The sequence below is a fragment of the Hyperolius riggenbachi genome, chromosome 9 (genome assembly GCF_040937935.1).
Source record: "Hyperolius riggenbachi isolate aHypRig1 chromosome 9, aHypRig1.pri, whole genome shotgun sequence".
Classification (NCBI taxonomy): domain Eukaryota; kingdom Metazoa; phylum Chordata; class Amphibia; order Anura; family Hyperoliidae; genus Hyperolius; species Hyperolius riggenbachi.
In genome coordinates this window covers 123,796,708-123,820,709 of record NC_090654.1, presented here as the reverse complement: position 1 = coordinate 123,820,709, position 24,002 = coordinate 123,796,708, and the positions used below count along the sequence as shown (strand labels likewise).

At 42.9% G+C, this 24,002-nt stretch overlaps 1 protein-coding gene across 5 annotated transcripts in view; it reads left to right on the top strand.

Annotated features, from left to right (window-relative positions):
• NUBPL (NUBP iron-sulfur cluster assembly factor, mitochondrial) overlaps window positions 1–21,295 on the top strand; it is a 78,149-nt gene extending 56,854 nt beyond the window's left edge. For 2 of the 5 annotated variants that reach the window (XM_068253459.1, XM_068253462.1), the window contains 6 exons: window positions 258–348; window positions 447–540; window positions 5,845–5,930; window positions 10,713–10,833; window positions 13,578–13,660; window positions 20,458–21,295. In XM_068253459.1, coding sequence (XP_068109560.1) covers window positions 258–348; window positions 447–540; window positions 5,845–5,930; window positions 10,713–10,833; window positions 13,578–13,660; window positions 20,458–20,508 — 526 coding nt within the window. In that variant the 3' untranslated portion in view covers window positions 20,509–21,295. Of the gene's footprint in view, window positions 1–257; window positions 349–421; window positions 541–5,844; window positions 5,931–10,712; window positions 10,834–13,577; window positions 13,661–20,457 lie in introns of those variants that run through there. The other 3 variants (XM_068253463.1, XM_068253460.1, XM_068253461.1) reach the window with 3 other exon arrangements.
• Window positions 21,296–24,002: the final 2,707 nt, after the last annotated feature.

Below are 24,002 nucleotides of genomic sequence, written 5' to 3'. Positions count from 1 at the left end.
AAACATATAAATAAACCTGTTCAGTCACAGATAAACACACTGATTCATCCAGCACAAGCACAAAATCAGATCTACCCACATATTTGCTTAACAGATGTACTCAATATGATCCGAGCAGAATCAAACACGGTTTCTGACTCACCAATTTATTAATATGTATCCACAAAGAATGATTCATTAGTGCTGTATCTAAGTGTGTGTCAGTAGCTGCTGAGAGCTGCACAGTCTGCTGACTCCTTTGTGTGTGTCCATGCCAGCATGTCAATGGGATTCCTAGTGGAAGAGACAGCTCCGATTGTGTGGAGAGGCCTGATGGTGATGTCTGCAATAGAGCGCTTACTAAGGCAGGTGAGAATCCTTGAATATGTCAGAGTTGTAAAGATCACTAGTTATCTGTTCAAACTTACAATATGGTATTCAGTGGCTTGTTATTTAATCTATTACAGGTGGATTGGGGAGACTTGGATTACTTGGTTGTAGATATGCCACCTGGAACTGGAGATGTGCAGCTGTCTATATCTCAAAATATCCCGATTTCTGGTTAGTGTGGTTCGCCTTCTTAAAACAATGTACTTGCGATAATTCAGATTTAAGTGTTTTAAGTGACTTACCCACAATGCACACTGCTGAATACTGCTGAATGCTTTATACCCCTGAAGCCAGGCTTCCATCCAGAACCACTGCTGTATAGCAAGCCTATAGCTTTAAATTTTACAGAGCCACATCAACACAACATGCAGACAGCCTGTTTTGGACTTTTGGTCCTCATTGCATGGCAGGGATTGATATGGCTCTATGGAATAGGGCTTGGTCCAGTACAACAGAGTAACCAAGCATCTTGGGGTGACCCCAAACCATTAGGAAAGTATAGGGGACTAAAAGAGACCAAAAAGCCCTCCTACTAAAAAGCAATTCTTAGTGTGATTTGCCTTCTTAAAACAAGATACTTGTGATAATTCAGATTTAAGTGTGTGACTGTGGTTACCCACAATGCAATGTTTTGGGTCACCTCGAGCTGCTTGGTTACACTGTTGTACTGGTCCAATTTCTGGTATGATTTAAACACTTTCCAGAACCTTTTAAAAACGTGTATGTCTAAAGCTTACTTCTACATATCCATGAAAGTTGAATTAAAGGAAGAGTAGATTTATGAACTTTTAAGTATACGGAACTTAAAGGGGCTATCTGAGGTAGAACAACTGCGTGATTGGGCTGTGCTAGAAGCAAGTATTTTCTGCCTCAGGTTTATTGAGATGTATGCACACCTTAAATTTCTTTTTGCTGGAAACAATCACTAGTTAATGCTTTTGGTGACCATTTTGGAATGATTACTGTGTGGACACGCTGATCAGCTATCTGCTAAACAGCCATTTCTGTTCTGTACAGAAAGGTGTGGGGAGTGCAACTGGGAGCCACCCTGCTAGGGGGAATTTTTATATTGTGTGTATACACAGCCAAACCCATAGCTGCCCTCCACACAGTGGACCTGGGTTCAATTCCCAGCCAAGGTATGTGAGCTTGCTTTTGACATACTACAAATCCCTGCAAGAAAAATCCCTGAAGACCAGAGAGAGAGAGAGAGGGTGGTGGTGGTGGTGGTGGTGCTTTTTGTTAGTGAACCTTGAATCCAGCTAATCCGGGTTCAGATATCTGGGAGAAATCCGCGGATATCCGGGTCGGTGGTGAAACTATCTGCAGATAGCTATCCGGATATCTGCCCAACTATCTGGAATCTGGATCCGACCGGATAGGGTAAAAATGGTCGGATACCCGAATTTCCCTGGTACCTGGGATCTGGATGAGCATCCCTGCTAATAACGTGTATAACGCACAGCATGCAGCACTTTCTAATAACGCTACACATTACACACAAACGCAACGTGTGCACTGTGAATGTCGCACAGACTTAGTATTGCTGTGCGACTTTTTGGGGGCATTGCGATGTCATTTGCAGTGCGACTTTAACGCAACGTTTTACTGTGAAAGAGGCCTAACACTGTGAATGGTAAGGTTCTCAAACTTTGCACAGTTGGTCACTGGGTGACTGGGAATAATATTCAGAAAAGTGGGTGGAGCTTACAAAAGCCAATCAAAATTCACCTATTGATTTTTAAGGGCAATATTTAATTGCTGGCTACGTTTAATTGCTGCCATTCTCGCACTGCATCAAACCTGGTACAATGCCGGGCCATCAGCTAGTAAATATATATAGCTGTCATACACTCTGTCATTGCCCTCCATCTAACATGACAGTCATTGCCTGCCCAGAGCATTTTTTGTATCACATTTGGCCACCTGTATGGGTGATCATGGTCATTCTTAGCAGTTTGATTGGTGGTTTCAGTAGTCCTTCATGCCTACCTACCCTGCATTGTATACGGCCTCATTCACAGTATATACATGTATATGATACTTTTCCTTTATAAACTTGTTGCACAGGAACACAGCAGTGGGTTAATCACATGCTGTACACATTCTGCTTACATATTAAAAACTGGAGGCTTGCTGCTCTTTATAGATGCTATGCGAATTTCAGATTCAGTGCATCTTCTGCAGTAACCTATGCGTACATTTAAATCCCTACAAACATGAACAAACACTGCAAAAGGCACACAGGAAGATGTGAACATAGCCTAAAGGTGGCCATACACTGGCCCGATTTGCGGCAGTTTCGACAGCAGATTCGATCACTGGGATCGAATCTGCTGCCAATCGTTCGCGCAACACGCACCCGCCGATCTGATTTCCTCCCGAAATCGGATCGGTCCGTCGATCGCGGCGTGCGGGAAATTACCCTCGATCGCCCGCGGGTAGGGAGCGCGTCGCTAGCGGCGGCCGATCCGATCAGGTATACATTACCTGAGGCTGGCTCCCGGGCATCCCGTCCGTCACTGCTCCCGTCATGGCACCTCTGGCATCCTCGTATAACTTCCGCTGTCATGCCAGTGACAGCGGAAGTACAACTAGAGGGCGCTCTATTTGAACTTCCGCTGTCACTGGTGTGATAGCTTAAGTTCTATGCGGATGCCGGAGCCGGAGGTGCCACATGACGGGGACATCACGCCCGGGAGCCAGCCTCAGGTAATGTATACCGGCGGGGGGAGCGGCGGCAGCACCACCACAACAGATTGTGATCGGTTTCAGGCTGAAATCGATTCACAATCTGTTTGCAGGAAAGGCAGCCATACGATCCCTCTCTGATCAGATTCGATCAGATAGGGATCTGTCAGCTGGTCGATCTGATGGCACATCGACCAGTGTATGGCTGCCTTAAAAGTCACACTGTGATCTGCTGTGGCTTCATTCCCTGGGCTATGAGAATTAGTGCAGCGGAGGTGGGAACCTTTTGCCTAGCAACTAAAAAGATACCAACTAATGTTTTACTAGCTTAACTTAGAAAATGTTAAATTAGCTGCTATGGCAATAAATACCACTGTTTCTCATTTGTACTCATTTCCATATGTGAGCTACATGGTGTACTTGATATATCTGTGTTTGCTGAAAATGAACAGTCTGATTATTCATGCAAAGGAGCTACCGTATGTAGGAAAATCCTCCTATTCCCCCTCTTGTGATGTAGTGTACCCAGCACTATTTTACATCACACACATTGTTTTCATTTAGTCCTGAAGTTCCAAATAAAAAGAGCTGATTGTTAAAGGTCTTGTAAAGAAAAAAAAATTCAGTGAAATAAAAAAGGGAATCTGGAAAAAAGCTGTGATGAGTGAAAACTGCCACATAGAAGGTTTTTACACTCTCTTTTAAAACATAACATTACTGCAAAGTCTATAAAAAGGGGCAAAAAGGTAAAGGTGGGTGACTGAGAAACGCACAAAAACTGACCATAATTTAACTTTTTAGAAATAGGCTGCTGAGTTTACACTCAATAGATATGCCATGTTTCAGATTAGATAAATAATATATCACTCACCCTGCTCTCCCCCAGCACCTATATACTAAAGGAAGGCTGTAATTATGCACAGGCACATTTCAGCAGTTGTGGTTTGCGCATGCAGGCTTTGGGCGGTGGTGGCATTCACATTGTAAGTGGCAGCTGTGGTGTACGCATGCAGGCTTTGGGTGGTGTTCACATTGTAAGTGGCAGCTGTGGTGTACGCATGCAGGCTTTGGGTGGTGTTCACATTGTAAGTGGCAGCTGTGGTGTGCACATGCAGGCTTTGGGTGGTGTTCACATTGCAAGTGGCAGTTGTGGTGTGCACATGCAGGCTTTGGGTGGTGTTCACGTTGCAAGTGGCAGCTGTGGTGTGCACATGCAGGCTTTGGGTGGCGTTCACACTGTAAGTGGCAGTTGTGGTGTGCGCATGCAGGCTTTGGGTGGTGTTCATGTTGCAAGTGGCAGCTGTGGTGTGCGCATGCAGACTTTGGGTGGCGTTCATGTTGCAAGTGGCAGCTGTGGTGTGCGCATGCAGGCTTTGGGAGGCGTTCACACTGTAAGTGGCAGTTGTGGTGTGCGCATGCAGGCTTTGGGTGGTGTTCACGTTGCAAGTGGCAGCTGTGGTGTGCACATGCAGGCTTTGGGTGGTGTTCACGTTGCAAGTGGCAGCTGTGGTGTGCGCATGCAGGCTTTGGGTGGCGCTCACACTGTAAGTGGCAGTTGTGGTGTGCGCATGCAGGCTTTGGGTGGTGTTCACGTTGCAAGTGGCAGCTGTGGTGTGCCCATGCAGGCTTTGGGTGGCGTTCATGTTGCAAGTGGCAGCTGTGGTGTGCGCATGCAGGCTTTGGGAGGCGTTCACACTGTAAGTGGCAGTTGTGGTGTGTGCATGCAGTCTTTGGGTGGCAGAGGTGTTCACGTTGTAAGTGGTGGTTGTGGTGTATGCGTGTAGACTTTGGGTGGCGGTGGTGTTCACTTTGTAAGTGGTGGTTGTGGTGTGCATGTGCAGGCTTTGGGCGGCAGTGGTGTTAGTGTCATGGCAGCAGTTGTAGCGTCATTTAGTATAAAGGATGATTTGTGATCAGGAACACGCGCAGAACACTTCTGGCCACAGGAGCGCAACGGGGGCGCACGCATGGCCAGGCTGCGCATGTGCAATTTGAGCATAGTACCAGGCCATCCTGCAGGGGACAGGATTGTCTCGGGGAGACGACGAGGGACCGAGCTGCCTCAAGGGGCTGGGGTAAGCCCCAGGCAAGTATGAAACCTTACATGGATTTCATCTCAGGTTCACTTTAAGGGCACATTGTGGAAGTATTCTTGGATTGCAGTGCATAAAGGAATGAATTATAAGGTCTGACCACTGTCCTGAAGTGATGCATTATGGGAGTTTCATTTTAGAAATGAGGATGCAGTAACCTAATTTAAGAAGGTAATACTGCACTCTGCATTTTTTATTTATTAAAGATTATTTTAGATTTTTCTCAGCCCATTGCATAAATCCAGGCGGTTCTCGGACACCATAACATCACTCAGTAATCCGCATTCCTGCTGAACTATAGCACAAATATGTGACGTAATGCCTTCCTGGGTTGCTGTGTGCAAGGAATATAAAGCTGTAGATATTACCTTTGAAAACAATCCCCATTGACATCTCAGGAAAGAAACACGCAAAAATATTGCAAGCTGAAAACACGTACATTGCATCTGGCATGCTTTTATTGTGTGTTGTAGGCTCTGAAATAAAATGTAGGCTTATAGTCAAGCATCTGGCGCTGTTATTACATGCAGAAGTTTTGTATGCCGCTGCAGTGTTTGTTTAGTTAAAAGCTCTTTCCATTCCTGTGACCCAGCATGTTGGTCAGTACATGTTCTAAGCAAGAGGCAATGGGAGAGGAGCTCATTCCAGGCAGTGAGTGGGAGAGCAGTAACTGAATGATTCATCTTCCCAGGGGCTGTGATAGTCTCTACTCCCCAGGACATTGCACTGCTGGATGCTCGCAGAGGGGCTGAAATGTTTCACAAAGTCAACGTTCCTGTAAGTTACTTTTTGTCTCTGTGTGGCTGCTTTACTTGATTTTGATGTTGCAAAAGTACAAAGGTTGTGCGATTTATGGTGGAGGAAGGGCGATGATTCACAACAGCTGTTACATTTTTCTCTAGTTTTATCTGATGTGTTGTTTGGATTAGCATTTTAGAGTATTATTATTTTATTTATATAGCGCAAACATCTTACCTAGCGCTGTACATAGTACAAAACAAATCATGTGGAGCATAGATCCATGAGAAGTTCAAAACTCTATACGATTGGGGCATCCAGCGGTACAGGTACAAATACATACAGAGTTGATGTGTGGTTTCAGACACCACCAAATACTGGTGCATGTTCATATAATGAATTACAGCAGAATAAGAAACACTAGGAGGATGACTCTGCCCTTGCAGGTTTACAATCTAGAGGGTAGTGGGTTGGAAACATTAGGAAAGAAGACACGGGTTAGCGGATGAGGCAGTGAACCTCCAATGCTACCTACACCAAATTATTGGCTTGTCTGAACAGGTGTGTTTTGAGAGAACGGTTGAAGATTTCCTTCAAAATATCACCTTGATCAATATTATTAGTATCCTATGTAATAAAACCCTAACTGTCCCTGAGTCATCCTCCTGTCCGTGTCCCGTGTGTTTTGGCTACTGCGCATGTGTAGCCGTTGGGACAGGAGGAGGACGGGCAAGGGGGTGCGGACAGCTATGGGCAGGTACGTGCGGAGGGTGCATGTGCTTTCACGCTGACATGCGGTGGCGGCGGTGAGAAAGACTGAGGGCTCGTTTCCACTATCGCGAATCTGCATGCGTCTAACGCATGCGGATTCGCACATGTAATGTAAGTGGATGGGCCTGTTTCCACTGTAGCGTTGTTGAGGTGCGTTTTTTTTCAGCGGTGAAAAACCGCACAAAAGAGCCGCAGAATTTGCCTTCGAGTGGAATGCATGCGAATCACATGCAATGTATTTAATAGGGAAATCGCATGCGTTTTCCCCATGCGTTTTTTGCCGCAAATTCGCATAGGTACAAATGTAAATTCACACAGGCAGTGACATGGTTAAAATCGCATATACCCTCACGCATGCGAATTCGCGGCAAAAAACGCACGCAGAATCGCATCTGCATGCGATTTCATCAGCGGTGGAATTTAGGCGATTCCGCACCGCAATAGTGGAAACGAGCCCTGAGAGCCCGTTTTTAAATGGGCTTAGGTCTACTAGTTGATTTATAAAACGCCTAAGAACTTCTTATACCTATTTTCATTCTATTTTATAACACAGGCCTGTCACCTTTCGTATGTCCATTAAAAGCTGTTGCTCTGTGCCTAAAATTTGTGAGATTGTTTTGATCCACCTTTCTAAAATAGTTCTTCTAAAATATTCCTTCTGTTTGTGTTCTCTCTTTCCTCCCTGGGTGTAAATTATTTTTCAGCATTAATCATCCCAACAGTACTTTAACTAACATTGAGAATGGGGTACAGGCTAGTTATGAGAGATAACCCTAAAGCATTTCCAGTAACCTCCCAGAGAACCGAAATACATAAAACCCCAAGAGGTCAATCTGTTGTAGCAGGAATAGGTAAAATAATTACTTGAATGGGTACTCATAAATTTAGGTTGACAGACATGCAGCCGCAAAGAACACGTGGGGAATGCCTGACCCCACTTGGGTATGTGAATTAGTGATGGTCTTGTCTAGGAGTACTTGTGGAGAAGCATGTGATCAGTTTGGTCAGGTGATAGATATGTAAGTCTCTGATTTGCTAGTCATGATCATGTGCTAAAGCAGGAGCTTTGTAAATTTATCAGCTGATTGAATAAATCACATGCTTCTCCATGAGTTCTCCTAGACATAACAATCATTAATGTGGACACTCTCTGTTATACAGTCACTCTCCAGAAAAATAAATTATAATTATTAGAATATGAAATATATATTCCAGCAGAGGTAAACTAATAAGTAATAACACCTATATGCCCAACGAAGACTACAAAAAGCAAAAAAATAAAATGAATAATTGTTGGCATTTCCTAATAAGACCATTTATTTAACACATAAGACAATGCATTACATGAGTTTACACCTGATTCCTCAGGCCCCTTTCATAGTGGCACGTTTTCATTGCGTTGCATTACCCATTTTTAACGCAGGGTGACGCTAAAGCAGTGAAAAAAACTTAACATATGAGCAAATCAAGAATAATACGAAAGGTATCAAATACCAAAGCCAGGGCTATTCGCATACACATAAACTACAAAAAGTGCCCTTAATTGGAAGAACTACAACTCCCATATGCCATGAAACAATGTAGTAAACTTTATTTAACAAATTCTGATACATTAAAAAAACAATTAAAAACTTGTTAAAAAAACATGGATCCGGTTGGTGGACCTCTGAATATTTAATGGTTTGGATATCTATGGCTGTTCCTCCTTCCTTGTGACCCAGATCTGTAGTAAATAGCAGATTGGGTCATTTTCCTGTTTTCCCCTTTTCTGCCGCCCTGGTTTATATATCTTCTATCCCCCTGGGACCCTCATCTAGAGTAAGTAGCAGATTGGGCCTAACTGCATACCTTTTTGTGACTATTTAATTTCGGGAATTAGGTCTTTGATGTGTAGTGGTCCTTGTCCACTTTTTTGGATTGCATTAATGCCTCTCTGTACCTTTTTTTGATGTTTTTTGTTTTCCCTACAGTTCCTCATTAAGGGCAGCTGAGGCTTCCGGGACTAGCAGTGGGATGCATGCAATAACATGCAAGAGTGCCTGTTAGAAGCTACATGCAGCATCTGTCAGCCACTTATTCATTGCATGGCTTGTCAAATGCTGACATAAAGTTCATATTTAACATACTAAATGCCACAATTTTGTTACATGTAGCTCAACTGAATGGTGGCAGATGAAGTAGCATAGCAATAGAGTTGTAGCAATAAATGAAAGATGACAAAAGTTCAAAGAGCAGGTCTACATGGTTTAGCTCTTCTACACTCTTCTAAAAAATAAAAAAAAATAACCCTATTCTGTCTTTGTCTCTGTTGGAAATATTTACCCCTGACTTCCTGTTTCTCTTCATCTCTCACCAGAACAAGAGCTAAAGATAGTTTCCCAGCAAACAGCTGGAAAACGTATAAGCTCTATCAGATCGCTACACAAAACTATAAGCTTTGTCTGGAATTGGGTTATAGAGCAGATAGTTACCATGCGAGGAACATATTTTATCATGCTGAGTGAAGTCTTTAGTTTGTTCAGCTGCTGCTTTATAACCTGACATGACACATGATCGTTTTATATACATGAGCTGTTAATTTGTAACTAGAGAGTGAATTGGCAGCTTGTATCTATTAGTGTAAACAAAGAAGCATATTACCCATCTATGTGCTGTCAGTACTGAGAATTGCTGACTGTAAGTCTCAGTAGGCCTCGGACATCCTCTCCAGTACTGATGTAAGTTCACCAATCTTTTTTGTCTCTGCAGCTGCAAAATTTTAAGCCCTCATGTACACAAATCAACCAAAAATTAATTAGCCGACTGAGTCAGCACCACTGCTGCTCTTTACGCCCCCCCCCCCCCCCCCCCCAATATGTTTTTGGGTCTTTGGGTTTGGAGTGTCAGTACTCAGGTAGTATATTGACCAGTCCTTCCAGTTACTTAGGGTACCTTTGCCAAGTTTTTGTCTCTTATATTTACTTATTTTCCAATTCACTCCAGCATTGTGAACTTGGCTCTGCACTCCCTTCCCTCGAGTCATGTCACTTTGTGAAACAGAACTCCTTCAGTAAATGACACAACAGTCTGCCTTGTGACTGGCTGAAACTGGGTGACTTTCCTAAAGAAGTGGAATTCTGTAAGGCCCATACACTAAAGACTATGGCTTGGTTCTGCTACATGCAGTAACTGAAGACTGCTAAATAATAAGTAAATATGTTGAACAGTGGTATGTGACATACTGTACATACCTGTCAGATGGCCATTACTGGAGCCTCTTGCTTAAAGAGTTGGGGTCCTAGCCATAACTCACTCACCATATATAACAAATGACCCAGAAATCAAACATGATATATCAATTCCGTGTATTAAGAAAAAATTCAATTTTACACACACAACAAATACCCGTGATCGCCAAGTATTGCACCAGCCATATTTCTGGATTTCAGCTTCCTGGTGATTTAGCCCTTCCTTTCATACACGTCACAGTGTGCGCTCTTCTGCTCTTCTTCTCTTTTGTCTTTTCATAGTATTATATACTATGTTGATATTTTGTACATGCCATATTATGTGTAATATTATGTATCCCGTGTTTGTTTCTTACTCTGTACAGCACCACACAGTATGTTGGCGCTTTAGAAATCAATAATAACATGCATGCATAATATTTGTAAACATTTTTTCTCCAGTTGCCAGCTGGCTGTTACTAGCGCTATGAAGGAGTAACCCTATCACAGATCACTCCTAATTCAAGTCTAACTACTAGTCACATCATCTAGTGACAGGTCACTGTAACAAAGTCACCCTTGTGACTAGGCCTAACTTGAGTAGACTTGGTGAGAAGAAAGTGAGGGCATAAAAAGTGAGCAGATGGGTTAGTGACCACTAGTTGCAGGAAAAGAGTTTATATAGGCTTGTCCAGTGCAAGTTTTTTTTTTTCTTAATTATTTGGAAACCAGGAACCCAGTGCTTCTGAGACCATCTATGTGTTGAGAATGTCTTCAAATGTAGTAGAGTGTGGCTATCTTTGAAATAAATCCTTTTGCAGATATTTTTTCTGTATGTTCGCAGGTGCTGGGCATTGTACAGAACATGAGTGTTTTTCGATGCCCAAAATGCAATCATGAAAGTCATATCTTTGGAGAAGACGGTGCGCGGCGGCTAGCTGCTTCCATCGGGCTGGATGTTCTAGGTAGGATTACTATGAATAAAGTGTGGATATACTGTACAACGTTTATAATATTTTGGCTCCTCACATAATCCAGAAGTATAACGATGAAGTTTCACCTCTCGGGATGTTGATGCTTTTTATTTGCTTACATTGTATTTTGTCAGTTGAGCGTTTTCTGGGTTTAAAGGTATGTAGTTACAGTATGTACAGACCTGAAGCATTTGTCAGCTGATAAAGTCTGATGTCTGCTGAAATCATCTTGGAAGATCATTCTAGCAATAAAATGCTTGATGTCTGTCTGTGCCTTCAGCCTCATGGAGAAAGGGTCTTATCTATTCCCTGGCTTTATTGATAAAACAAGCTCATAAACCTGTTACATATCAAAGGTTATGTCAAGAATACATGAAATGAAGTTTAAAGTTTCTCAAAATGATAATAATTTGAAAGGGCAGCAGAGAAAAATATGAATTGCCGGCCCTGAAGTCCAGCACTGCGCTAAACAGCCATACAGCTTACAGCGTGATGCTGGGCGGGAGTTTGCAGTGTCAATACAGTTAAATAACATGACAATCCAAAGTTAAAACAGAAAGATATTTTCATTACACAGGTCTGTTTGCGGCAAGCATACTTCGAGGAAAACTGTACTTATGCAGAAAAGTACCATTATCTGTTTGCTTCCATAGCACATCAAAAACTAAACCAGATTCCCATACTTAAAGGTAACCTGAAGTGAAATTGAACCTATGGGTTAAATAACTATCTGTAGAAATGATCCTAAATGGAATTTTCTGAAGTCCCTGATTCTTATTTTGATTTTAAAGAACAACAATCAAAGAAACTGTTCTTCTGTAAACCCCATATATCTATAGAGCATTTAGCCAGCAGCACTAGAAAGCTTTTTAGAGGTCTCTCATCACAGCCTGTGTGGGAAAAAAATGCCTTGTTTACCAGCTGTTTGTAACAATTTGTGTCGGCATCGATGCTAGAGCTATACCATGTAGCTAGGTTACACTTCTCTGTCACTATTCACAAAGGAATGATTTACTTTGTTACTGCCCTGACTGCTTTCTCACATATCATATGCAAACAGCTGAGGGTTTTTACAGATAAATACAGAGAAGGATCTGAAAAGAAGACCTGTACTTTTTCCTTACTTGGATGCTTCCCTCCCCCCCACCTCCCCCCTTTCGTTAATAATGAGATCTCCCTGGCTGTAGACTGTTTACTTTACACTGTGAGGCAGAGAGAGAGGCAGAGGATCAGGCACACAGAGCTCTGCAGCTTAAGGTTATTTACACACATTTGAAGCTATATTTCTGCTTTCTATCATTCTGAGCACATTTTACTCACAGTATTAGAGCCAGTGAAGATTTTTCCTTATGCTGGGTGTGCTAGACACAGTCCTCCATAGTAATGCCCATAGTGAAAACTGGTCTCTGTAAATGTCATATTTTCTTCACATAAACATGAAAAGATGAAAAAAGCCTATGTATTGCTATTTGCTAGTAATGACTGGAAATATATGTGGCATTTAGAATTTTAGTTCACTTTGATAGGCTGTATACCAAGATATAGCAATATATAGATATAAAAAGCATTTATGATACTATATGTCATTAACCACTTCACAACTGAGGGGTTTTACCCCCTGACCACCAGAGCAATTTTCTCCTTTCAGCGCTCCATCCATTCATTCGCCTATAACTTTATCATTACTTATCACAATGAAATGAACTATATCTTGTTTTTTTCACCACCAATTAGGCTTTCTTTAGGTGGGACATTATGCCAAGAATTATTTTATTCTAAATGTGTTTTAATGGGAAAATAGGAAAACATTTGGAAGAAAAAACATTATTTTTCAGTTTTCCGCCATTATAGTTTTTAAATAATGCATGCTACTATAATTAAAATCCATGTAACTTATATGCCCATTTGTCCCAGTTATTACACCATTTAAATTATGTCCCTATCACAATGTTTGGCGCCAATATTTTATTTGCAAATAAAGGTGCATTTTTTTCAGTTTTGCATCTATCTCTAATTACAAGCCCATAATTTATAAAGTAACAGTGTTATACCCTCTTGATATAAATATTTAAAGATTTCAATCCCTAAGGTAACTATTTAAGTTGTTTTTTTATTGTAATTTTTTTTTTATTTATTTTAATATTTCAAAAATAAAATATTGATAACAATTGGGGAGTGTGGGAGTTAATTAGTTAAAATTAATAGTAAAAATAATTTATTTGTATGTGAAAAAAATGTTTGGGTGTAGTATTACTTTTTGGCCACAAGATGGCCACATTTTTTTTTAGGCGTCCTGCAAGCGTTGGAAGGACGCTTGCAGGAAGGGAGGCTGGGAAACTGAGTTTTTTTTCACAATGATCGGCTGCTTCTCGTAGAAGCATGCCGATCATTGCGGGGGCAGAGATCAACGAACGGGAATGGATTTTCCCGTTCATTGATCTCCGGGCGAGCGGGCAGCGGCGTGCACGATCGCGGGAGTGTGAGCGGGAGCGCGGACAGCGGCGGTAGCAGCGGGGGGTGCGTATATCTACGCTCCGGGCGGGGAAGTGAAGTCCAAAGGAGCGTAGATATACTGTACCCTGGCGGCGAAGTAGTTAAGGTCCCTCTTTATTTTTGTTTGCATCAACCACACCTCCAACAAATCTGTTTTATATAAGTAATACGTAGTAGTAAAATAAAGAATGTGGCTGTTTCACAATTGCCTTTCTTGATTTTCTAAATTAATTTTGTCTTAGGTGACATCCCTCTGAATATTAACATTAGAGAAACCAGTGATTTGGGAAAGCCAGTGGTGATATCTGCTCCTGACAGCAGTGAGGTGAGTACTGACACAATACTTTTATCATACACTGTTGTTGTCTTTTTAGTACTCAAAGTGTGCTTTAATCACTTCATGCCATAAGCTGAAGGGTTTAAATATGTGTGTGTGCATTAGTGCTCTCATAGCACATGAGCACATGCGCTTTAGCGGATTAGTTGAACTTATAAAAATGTCCTATTTGCTTTAAAATCTTAAAAGATTCAGAGTGGTCGGTGGTGTTGGGTGGCCAGCCGACCGTAGACAGATCTCACCTTTTAGGTGTAGCTGGTGTGCCCATATGGAAATAGACCAGCAGACGCACTTGTGTCCCGATAGCCAGGAACCGGACTTGTTGATCACACTCCCTTTCGAGAACACGGCAGATGCTGGAGGCTGCAAGTGGTGTGTAATCCTGTCCCGCTTGCTTGACCTACAGAGTGCACAGCAGGCAGGTGGTTCTGATGCGTTGAGATGCCGGGGGGAGTGGAGAACAGCGTTAAGGACACCAATTGACCAGGCAATGCGGTGTGACCACACTATTCGGCTCGCAGAAAGCCGGGTTGGTCTTAAGTGTAGTTTGCTTGGAATGATGAGTGTAACATTGAATAAATGGCTTCAACAATGATTGTGGATAAAACTGTATGGCTAAATGTTTGTAACACATTTCAGGAGATACATACTCTTTCATCAGGCTAAAACAATTGTTTTAGCCCGATGAAAGGAGTGTGTATCTCTTGAAACTTCTGTTAGTCAGTCAGGTGCAGCTAAAACAGGTAATGAGTGCTGAGCACAAGGACTCTGACCAGAGCACACTGAACACAGTGTTGTGGGTGGTGGTTTGGTAAGTTCTTACATAGCAAGAGCTCTTCTAGCCTTTTTGTCATTCTAGGCAAGAAGTCCTGGGTCACACCCCCTGTCACGGACGGTTGCGGGGCGGCAGGCGCGTCCTGGAACCGCCCGTGAAGAAAAGAACGATCGCACTCGATTCCCTGCATTGATTGCGCTTTAGATCAATAGAACCAAGATTTGATGTGTAGTGTCACAGGAGCCCTAGTGGCTGACCGCACTTAGCCTTCTAAACGGTGCCAGCGCACAGATCGTGCGAACTCTGGTCGCAGTCAATGCGCAGGAACCGTTAAGAATTAGCCGCAGACAACTCAGAAGGGAGCCTGTGAGACACGGGTAATTACAACGTACACACGATTCCACGGTATCTGCCACCACCACTGGTATGGGCCAGTGGACCCGATTTACTGACTGACTAGTCCTGCGAATAAAACGGTTAAACACACGGTATTCTGTCTAGCCAACAACAAACAAACAGTAGCGTATCTTCAGAGACCCGGGATCAGTTCTGTGTGTGCTGATAAGCAGGGTAGCGGAACAGTGAATGACTTGGAGGAAGTCTTTTATTCACAGCAATATAAATAATTAATATATACAGACAATTATTAAAATCAACAATTATTAAAACATAATAGCCAGTATAAAAAAATAAAAGAAGGGAGAAAAATACTTAGTTTCTGGAAAGATGTCCTTTAGTGGGAAAAATCAGAGTTCTGGGTTTCAATCAAAGTTCAGAGTTCAGACCAGGTGGATGCCAGCATATCCTCAAGCTGGCACCGATGAGTTCAAGATGTTTTCAGGGTGGAGGACACTGAGTTTGGGTCCTCTGCCATTCTTATGCCCCTGATTCAGTAGAAGGGAGTGAGGGCGGGGAGCCACACACCCCCTTAGAAGATGAGATGAGCCCTCCCCTTGTCCTGGGGACCAGAAATCATATCTACCCATATATGGGCTCTATCTCACAGAACTGTACAGGTCAGGGAAGATTTATTAACATTTTCAGGTCTGTCTCGATTTACCCAGCGCCCTGATACCAGACATGAGGGGTGGGACCCCTGTGGTATCATCAGGGCACTTTCAAACTGCCTAACTGGCAGTCCTTACTGCAGAATGTTCTGAAACTTCCTCAGAACCAGCATCGGGACTCATGCTACACTTCCCCCACGTTTGGCGAAGCTGCCATCTCAGGAACCCCAGAAATATGACAGATCTGGGAAGTTATGGCTTTTGCTATGAGACTCAGGTTATTCAGGATGTGTTCTAGCTGCTAACAGCTGACTTCCCTTTGATCTTTACCAGAGAGCAAGGTGTCAAGACCTCCCGAGGATTCGTAGCCTGCCTGGCTGCACCTAGGCATCCTGATCACCCTTTGGTTAATTAACATCTACATGAGATCAGCTAGGTGTCACCTGGTTGCCAGAACAGAAAGGGGAATTGTGCCTTCCACAGGAATATGTCCAAGCTAATTAACACCTCCCCCCCAGGCTTTCACTTCAGCTAAGACAGATCCCCCAGCTGTTCCTAGGCAGAGGGATACTACATGTCACGGCCGGTTGCGGGGCCGCAGGCGCGTCCTGGAACCGCCCGTGAAGAAAAGAACGATCGCACTCGATTCCCTGCATCGATTGCGCTTTAGATCAATAGAACCAAGATTTGATGTGTAGTATCCCTCTGCCTAGGAACAGCTGGGGGATCTGTCTTAGCTGAAGTGAAAGCCTGGGGGGGAGGTGTTAATTAGCTTGGACATATTCCTGTGGAAGGCACAATTCCCCTTTCTGTTCTGGGAACCAGGTGACACCTAGCTGATCTCATGTAGATGTTAATTAACCAAAGGGTGATCAGGATGCCTAGGTGCAGCCAGGCAGGCTACGAATCCTCGGGAGGTCTTGACACCTTGCTCTCTGGTAAAGATCAAAGGGAAGTCAGCTGTTAGCAGCTAGAACACATCCTGAATAACCTGAGTCTCATAGCATAATCCATAACTTCCCAGATCTGTCATATTTCTGGGGTTCCTGAGATGGCAGCTTCGCCAAACGTGGGGGAAGTGTAGCATGAGTCCCGATGCTGGTTCTGAGGAAGTTTCAGAACATTCTGCAGTAAGGACTGCCAGTTAGGCAGTTTGAAAGTGCCCTGATGATACTACAGGGGTCCAACCCCTCATGTCTGGTATCAGGGCGCTGGGTAAATCGAGACAGACCTGAAAATGTTAATAAATCTGCCCTGACCTGTACGGTTCTGTGAGATAGAGCCCATATATGGGTAGATATGATTTCTGGTCCCCAGGACAAGGGGAGGGCTCATCTCATCTTCTAAGGGGGTGTGTGGCTCCCCGCCCTCACTCCCTCCTACTGAATCAGGGGCATAAGAATGGCAGAGGACCCAAACTCAGTGTCCTCCACCCTGAAAACATCTTGAACTCATCGGTGCCAGCTTGAGGATATGCTGGCATCCACCTGGTCTGAACTCTGAACTTTGATTGAAACCCAGAACTCTGATTTTTCCCACTAAAGGACATCTTTCCAGGAACTAAGTATTTTTCTCCCTTCTTTTATTTTTTTATACTGGCTATTACTGTTTTAATAATTGTTGATTTTAATAATTGTCTGTATATATTAATTATTTATATTGCTGTGAATAAAAGACTTTCTCCAAGTCATTCACTGTTCCGCTACCCTGCTTATCAGTACACACAGAACTGATCCCGGGTCTCTGAAGATACGCTACTGTTTGTTTGTTGTTGGCTAGACAGAATACCGTGTGTTTAACCGTTTTATTCGCAGGACTAGTCAGTCAGTAAATCGGGTCCACTGGCCCATACCAGTGGTGGTGGCAGATACCGTGGAATCGTGTGTACGTTGTAATTACCCGTGTCTCACAGGCTCCCTTCTGAGTTGTCTGCGGCTAATTCTTAACGGTTCCTGCGCATTGTCTGCGACCAGAGTTCGCACGATCTGTGCGCTGGCACCGTTTAGAAGGCTAAGTGCGGTCAGCCACTAGGGCTCCTGTGACACCCCCCCCCCCCCCCAAAAAAAAAACTACACACCCACACTCTAGAGAAAATAATCCATGTGCCGTATGGTCCCTGAGATACAAACAACCCACTGATCCTGTTGTGTTTCATTACACACACCCTTTCTGCACTACCCCAACTTAGAGTGTAAATGCAGAATATAGCGCAGCAGAAGCTGTGCTCTTACCTCTCTGCTGGAGTCCAGTACTGTGCTTCTGCCATCCGCTCACCACTAGCCCTAGTGCCCAGCATCTCCTACCACATGTAGCATGAGTACACGCTTCATGAGGAGAGCCAGCACTAGAGGGAGCAGAAAACAGACAGTATGGTCGCACAGGCACAGCACTGGTGGACTCCAGAGGGGAGGTTAGAGCACAGGATCTGCAGTGCTGTACTCTGCCTTTACACACTGGTCTGGGGGAGCACAGGAGGGGGCAGGAACAGATAGTGGGACAAGGGGATAGAGAGAGGCACAAAGAGGGAAAGAAGGAGGAACAAAGGGGGACAGAAGGAGGCACATAGGACAGATGGATGCACACAAAGCCTGATCATCCACAAGGCACTTAGGAAGCCTGGAAGAAGAATCATCTTCTGTAATCAGCAAGCTGCCTATTGGCCATCCTGTGGAGAAATCCTGTGGCGTGCAAAAATCCTTATAATGCACAGATGTGAACTGATAGGATTTTTTTTTTCTCAGCCCAAGCTCAATATATCTTTAAAAATGTACAAGGTAAACCAGTGTGAGCGGGTGAAATTGCACTCAGTGCACAGTTTGTAGCAGGTTGGATGCTGGGTGTAGGGGATTTTGAACATCATAATGCTCAGGACCAATAGGTGCAGATTAGTTCACAGAAATGGAAAGTAGACAGATACAGCACTGCTGAGCTAGTTCAACACAATTTAATGCAAGTTGAAGTGAACTACAATAACATTTGTGACCACACATACCAGCACTGTAGTGCAAGTGGGTGCCTGGAGTGCATGGCCAACAGTGTCCTTACTATGGCAACAATAGGAGATAGCCAGATTTATTCACTACAGAACGCTAATCTCAGTGTGTGCAGATAGCACATGTCAAAATTACTGCCATTTACGTAAGTTGTGTAGCCTGTTACTCAAATTGCGTAATGCACTATATACATGCACCACTTACGTTGTGTAAGGATTCCTCCTGTGGCGTGTTCTGTCCGTTGCGGTGGAGCCGCAAACGGACAGTTCTGCCTTATCTGCTTGCATTCAGTTGTGCATTCGCAATGAGTCACATTGTCATTTGCAATTGCTCTGCAGTTATGGGCAGCTCAGGAAAATTGGTCTCAGGATGCTGTCATCATTCCACCAATGGCTTACTACAGCTGAGCTGCGGCCAGATAGCCCTGGATTTCCTGCAGGCATGTTGTTACATAATACTGCATGTATTTCCTATGGGAGTCCTTTGCATTCACAACCAGCTAGCAAATGGTAATCAAGCCAGCTCAGGATTGAATGATTACCATTCAGCTGTGTGGAGATTTGCATGCTTGCATCCATTGGTCGATGCCGGCATAAAAGTCTGTCCCCCCTTTTAGACCTCGCCCATCATAGCGATCACTTTGTTGGTCTGCTGGGCACTGTGCTACTCTGTATAGTTCTGTTATTGTAGTTCAATGCGACCTTATTACTTGTGCTTTAGATATATCTTGATAAATATATATGGAGACTTCCTGATATATATTTATCCATTAGTTGAGCAGTTTATTATTTTTCTGTATTATTGTTTGTGTAGTGCCCATGCCTGATGGACATTCGCTGCATCCGCGGTGGGTCAATGGAGTCCATTAACCTGATAGCTTGGATTCTGCCATCACCACGTTGGTGACTGGTAGTATTCCTACTACTCTAGTTCTGGGAACATAACTATAGGCTGTGGTTGGTATTAGTTATGTTCTTTCCTGTAGTTTTGTCTGTGTGAATGCTTGCTGGTGATTGTTTTTAGCCTGCTTGCTCTGCTTCTGTGGACGTGACTGTGAGCTGTGGTTTCCCACTAGTTACGCTCCAATCTAGTCTTGTACCTGTCTGAACGCTTGCTATCGATAAGGCGGCGCAACATCGCATTGCGCTGCCATTGTGTCTTACTTGTCTAGTTGCACTCCAATCTATAGTCCTGTCTTGTATCTGAATGCTTGCTATCGCAAGGGCAGCGCAACATCGCACTGCGCTGCCATTGTGTCTTATTTGTAGCGATATCGGAAGCCCAGAGCTGCAGTTGCTCTGGGCAGCCTGTGTAGCCTCTTCCATTAATCAGCTACCAGTCTTGTTGCTCTGGGTGGTCAAAGTTTAACCCCCAAGCATTACACTTGTGATTTGTAGACAGACAGTATTGCTTATGCACACAAGCATTACACATTGCCTGTGTAACATGCAACATACTGTAAGTGGTGCATGTTATCTGCACATGTTAAGATTAAAGTTTTTTTTTAGTTAATCTACAACACCATAGCATGAAAGAAAGAGGCAGTGCCATTGTGACGTCAGTGGCCGGTGCCTCAACTCTCCACACTAGAATACGCTCACTGCAAATTTTGGTCCCAGTGGAAGCGGCCATGTGCCCTCCACCTCCACTTCAACGCTGTTATGTGTGGTTACATGTTTCATTGCAGTTCTCTTCAACTTGCATTACATTGTTGAACTAACTCAGCAGTGCCATAGCTGTCCATTTCCCATTTCTAAAAACATACAAGGTGCCTTCTAAAATTTTGTGGGGTTTTTATAAAGTATTCTGTTGGTACATAGAATATTAACTCCCCCCCCCCCCCTCCTTTCTCCCTGGTTTTCCCAAGAGCCACCAGTTTCAGCATTGCGTATCTTGTTGTCTGCTGAAGTGTGATATTACTCGATGAGTGAGAGTCATGCTATTGGCTAGGGTGGTTGATTTATACTTGAACTTACAATTTATCAGTGGCATACTTTTTATTTTCTGCAGGCCAAGGCATACTTGACCATTGCTGAAGAAATCATGAAGAGGATTTCCTAAGATAAAGCTGCCAAATGGAGAGCAAGAAATAAGGACTTCCAAGCCAGTGCTCCACGACAAAAAGGGTCCATGGGCCATCGCTTGGCAACAATATTGTGTTAAAATAGAGCAGTTCAGTAACTGCAGTTACCTTGAGGATTCACACGTTCGGTTGCTGTTTTGGTCAGACCTTCATATAGACTGATGACTCTGTTGTCTAAATTATGAATATTAAAATGCCTTCAGATCGTCGCATTTGACGTTCATTTCCAGTTTGGAGTATATATTATATTTACTGATTTAATCTAGAGCTCCACTTGTGTTGTAAGGGAGAACAAAAGAAAAACAAAAATATGCTGGCATATGCTAATACAGTGAGTGAAGACTTAAAATGCGTGCTAAGTAGGAGGATCTGCTTGCTGTAATCACATGGTTATATTAATGTTAAACAGATAGAAAATTGATATTCTTAACTTCTATACAGATGTATAATGCAATGTAATTGACAAGAACTGAAAAACCTCTTCCTGCAATAAATATAAGGACAGTATCTGGATTGCTAAACTTCTGCAGACGTCTCAGAAAGCCAAGTGCCAATTACACAAGCAGGGAGGTGAGACTTACGCCAAGTTTGTCCATGGTTATTGTCATGGTTGTCAATAACGAGAATGTGTGCATGGTTGTAAATGGTGTCATGGTTGTAAAGAGGAAAAAAATGTCATTTTTTTTCTTTTATTTTCAGAAAATGATAGCTGGATGAAAATGTTTTTGTTTTCTAATTTTGTATTAAAAAGATTTTGTATATGAATTTTTACTAGTTTTTTTTATTTATTATGGATCTTTTTTCATATATTGTCCAAACTGCCAAAATGTAAATTCATGCGATTATTAAAGAAAACACAACTTCCTTCTGTTGCTGACTGTGGGGTTAGTATGTGACTTTAACCATTGCATGACTAATCCATGATAGTTTGTATAATCTCACTCGACCATGGAAAAACACACAAAAAATGTGGTGTTTTTTTTATAAAAGTTAGAAAAACACCACATACTGTAAATCCAGTGAGTGATTATTATGATTAAAGGGCAGTAGATGGCTCAGTGGTTAGCACCCCTGGCTTGTGGATCAAGCCCTTCTAAGAACATGACCAAGACATAGTCATAAGCATAGGTTGGAGCTGTGTTCTTCTGGTCATTTCCTGTAGGATGGAACTGGCTTTAGTTAAAGAGAACCCGAGGTGTGTTTAAAGAATGTTATCTGCATACAGAGGCTGGATCTGCCTATACAGCTCAGCCTCTGTTGCTATCCCAAACCCCCCTAAGGTCCCCCTGCACTCTGCAATCCCTCATAAATCACAGCCGTGCTGTGAGGCTGTGTTTACATCTGTAGTGTCAGTCTCAGCTGCTCCCCCGCCTCCCGCATAGCTCCGGTACCTGCCCCCGTCCCTTCCCTCCAATCAGCAGGGAGGGAAGGGATGCAGGCGGGGACTGGAGTTCTGCAGGAGGCGGGGAGAACAGCAGACTGACACTATAGAGATAAACAGAGCCAGCTCTGACAAGCTGTTTGTCAGCAGCGTGGCTGTGATTTATGGGGGATTTCAGAGTGCAGGGGGACCTTAGGGGGGTTTGGGATAGCAACAGAGGCTGGGCTGTATAGGCAGATCCAGCCTCTGTATGCAGATAATATTCTTCAAACCCACCTCGGGTTCTCTTTAAGCTCCATCCACAGATACAGCATGTGATAAAATGGACTGCTCCCTTTACCTTGTACAGGTCTCCCACTTAACCATCACTAAAGCAGCCTCTAGCCATTGGAATTTGCCTCTACTATAGAAGGCTCTGGCTATTACATTGCCTCCACTATACAGATGAAACTCGGAAAATTTAGAATATCATGCAAAAGTTAATTTATTTCAATACTTCTGAACTTAGTAACTTACTACTAAAACTGATTAAAGAACAACTGTACTGAGAGGGATATGGAGGCTGCCATATTTATTTCCTTTTAAGCAATACCAGTTGCCTTGCTGATCCTCTGCCTCTAATACTTTTAGCCATAGACCCTGAACAAGCATTAAGCAGATCAGGTGTTTTTTGGCATCATTGTCAGATCTGACAAGATTAGCTGCATGCTCATTTTTGGTGTGATTCAGACACTACTGCAGCCAAAAAAATCAGCAGGGCTACCAGGCAACTGGTATTGTTTAAATGAAAATAAATATGGCAGCCTCCATATTCTTCTCAATACAGCTGTCCTTTAAGAGTCTGACACGCTGAGCCTAGAATATTGAACCTTTTCACCATATTCTAACTTTCTGAGATTTGGGGGTTTTCATAAGCTGTAAGCCATAATCATCAAAATGATAACAAATAAAGGCTTGGAATATATTGCTTTGCATGCAATGAGTCTATTTCATATATTAGTTTCACCTTTTAAGTTGAATTACTGCAATAAATTGACTTTTGCATGATATGTACATTTTTCATGTTTCACCTGTAAATGAACTTTTGCACGATATTCTAATTTTTTGAGTTTTGCCTGTATTTGGAAGATGATCAAGCAGTCTACCTGTATATTTTGGGCAATATATAAGGTGTATATCAGAAGGTTGTGCTTTTTTTAAATCAAATCTAATACCATAGGGAGAGTCATATATATTTACCCCGGTAGAGGGAAGCCTCTCGATTTTTTTCAGAGGCTTCCCATGTCCTCCTCCAAACCACTGGCACTGCCAGGGACAGTGGCGTAGCAATAGGGGTAGCTGCGCCACTGGCCAGGGACCCTCTAAAGTGGCTCCATGCTTCTGCGCAGCCACAGGCCATCTTGCACCTGTGCAAACCTCTCTGGCAAGTCGTTGTCGAAGAGTTTCGGTAGGTCCGTGTGCTGGAAAGGCAAACTCGAGTGGGATACGGCAAGCCTCTGGATTATTCACAGGTTTCCCTCTTCTAAGGTGAATATCTGCTTTGAGCACTTTTTCCCTACAGGTACACTTTAAATTATATTCTGCAAAAAGCAGAGCTTGGTCAGAGGTTGCAGTGAAATAGCCTAGAATAGAATGTATGCTTGTCTGAAAAGGTGAGTTTTTTTTTTTTTTTTTAAACTATTATCTTTTATTGAAAGATGTGCAACAACTACATATATATACATGGTCAGAAAAGTTCAACATAGAGTCAAGAGCATGAGAATCTGTGTACATAAATATCTTCTGATAAGAACAGACATTACCCTTGAGCGACGAAGATAATATACAGGATTGTACTGAAAACAGGGACATGGCATCCCACAATACACAGAATAATAAAATATACTATAAATCTTAACTATTCATAACTATATTTCACATAAAAGCTGGTGGTTGTTTAATTATGAGATATAGATGAGTAGAGGTAGAGAGAATACACATCTGTGCGGATTTGAAAAGGTGAGTTTAAAAGAGACTCCGTAACAAAAATTGCATCCTGTTTTTTATCATCCTACAAGTTCCAAAAGCTATTCTAATGTGTTCTGGCTAACT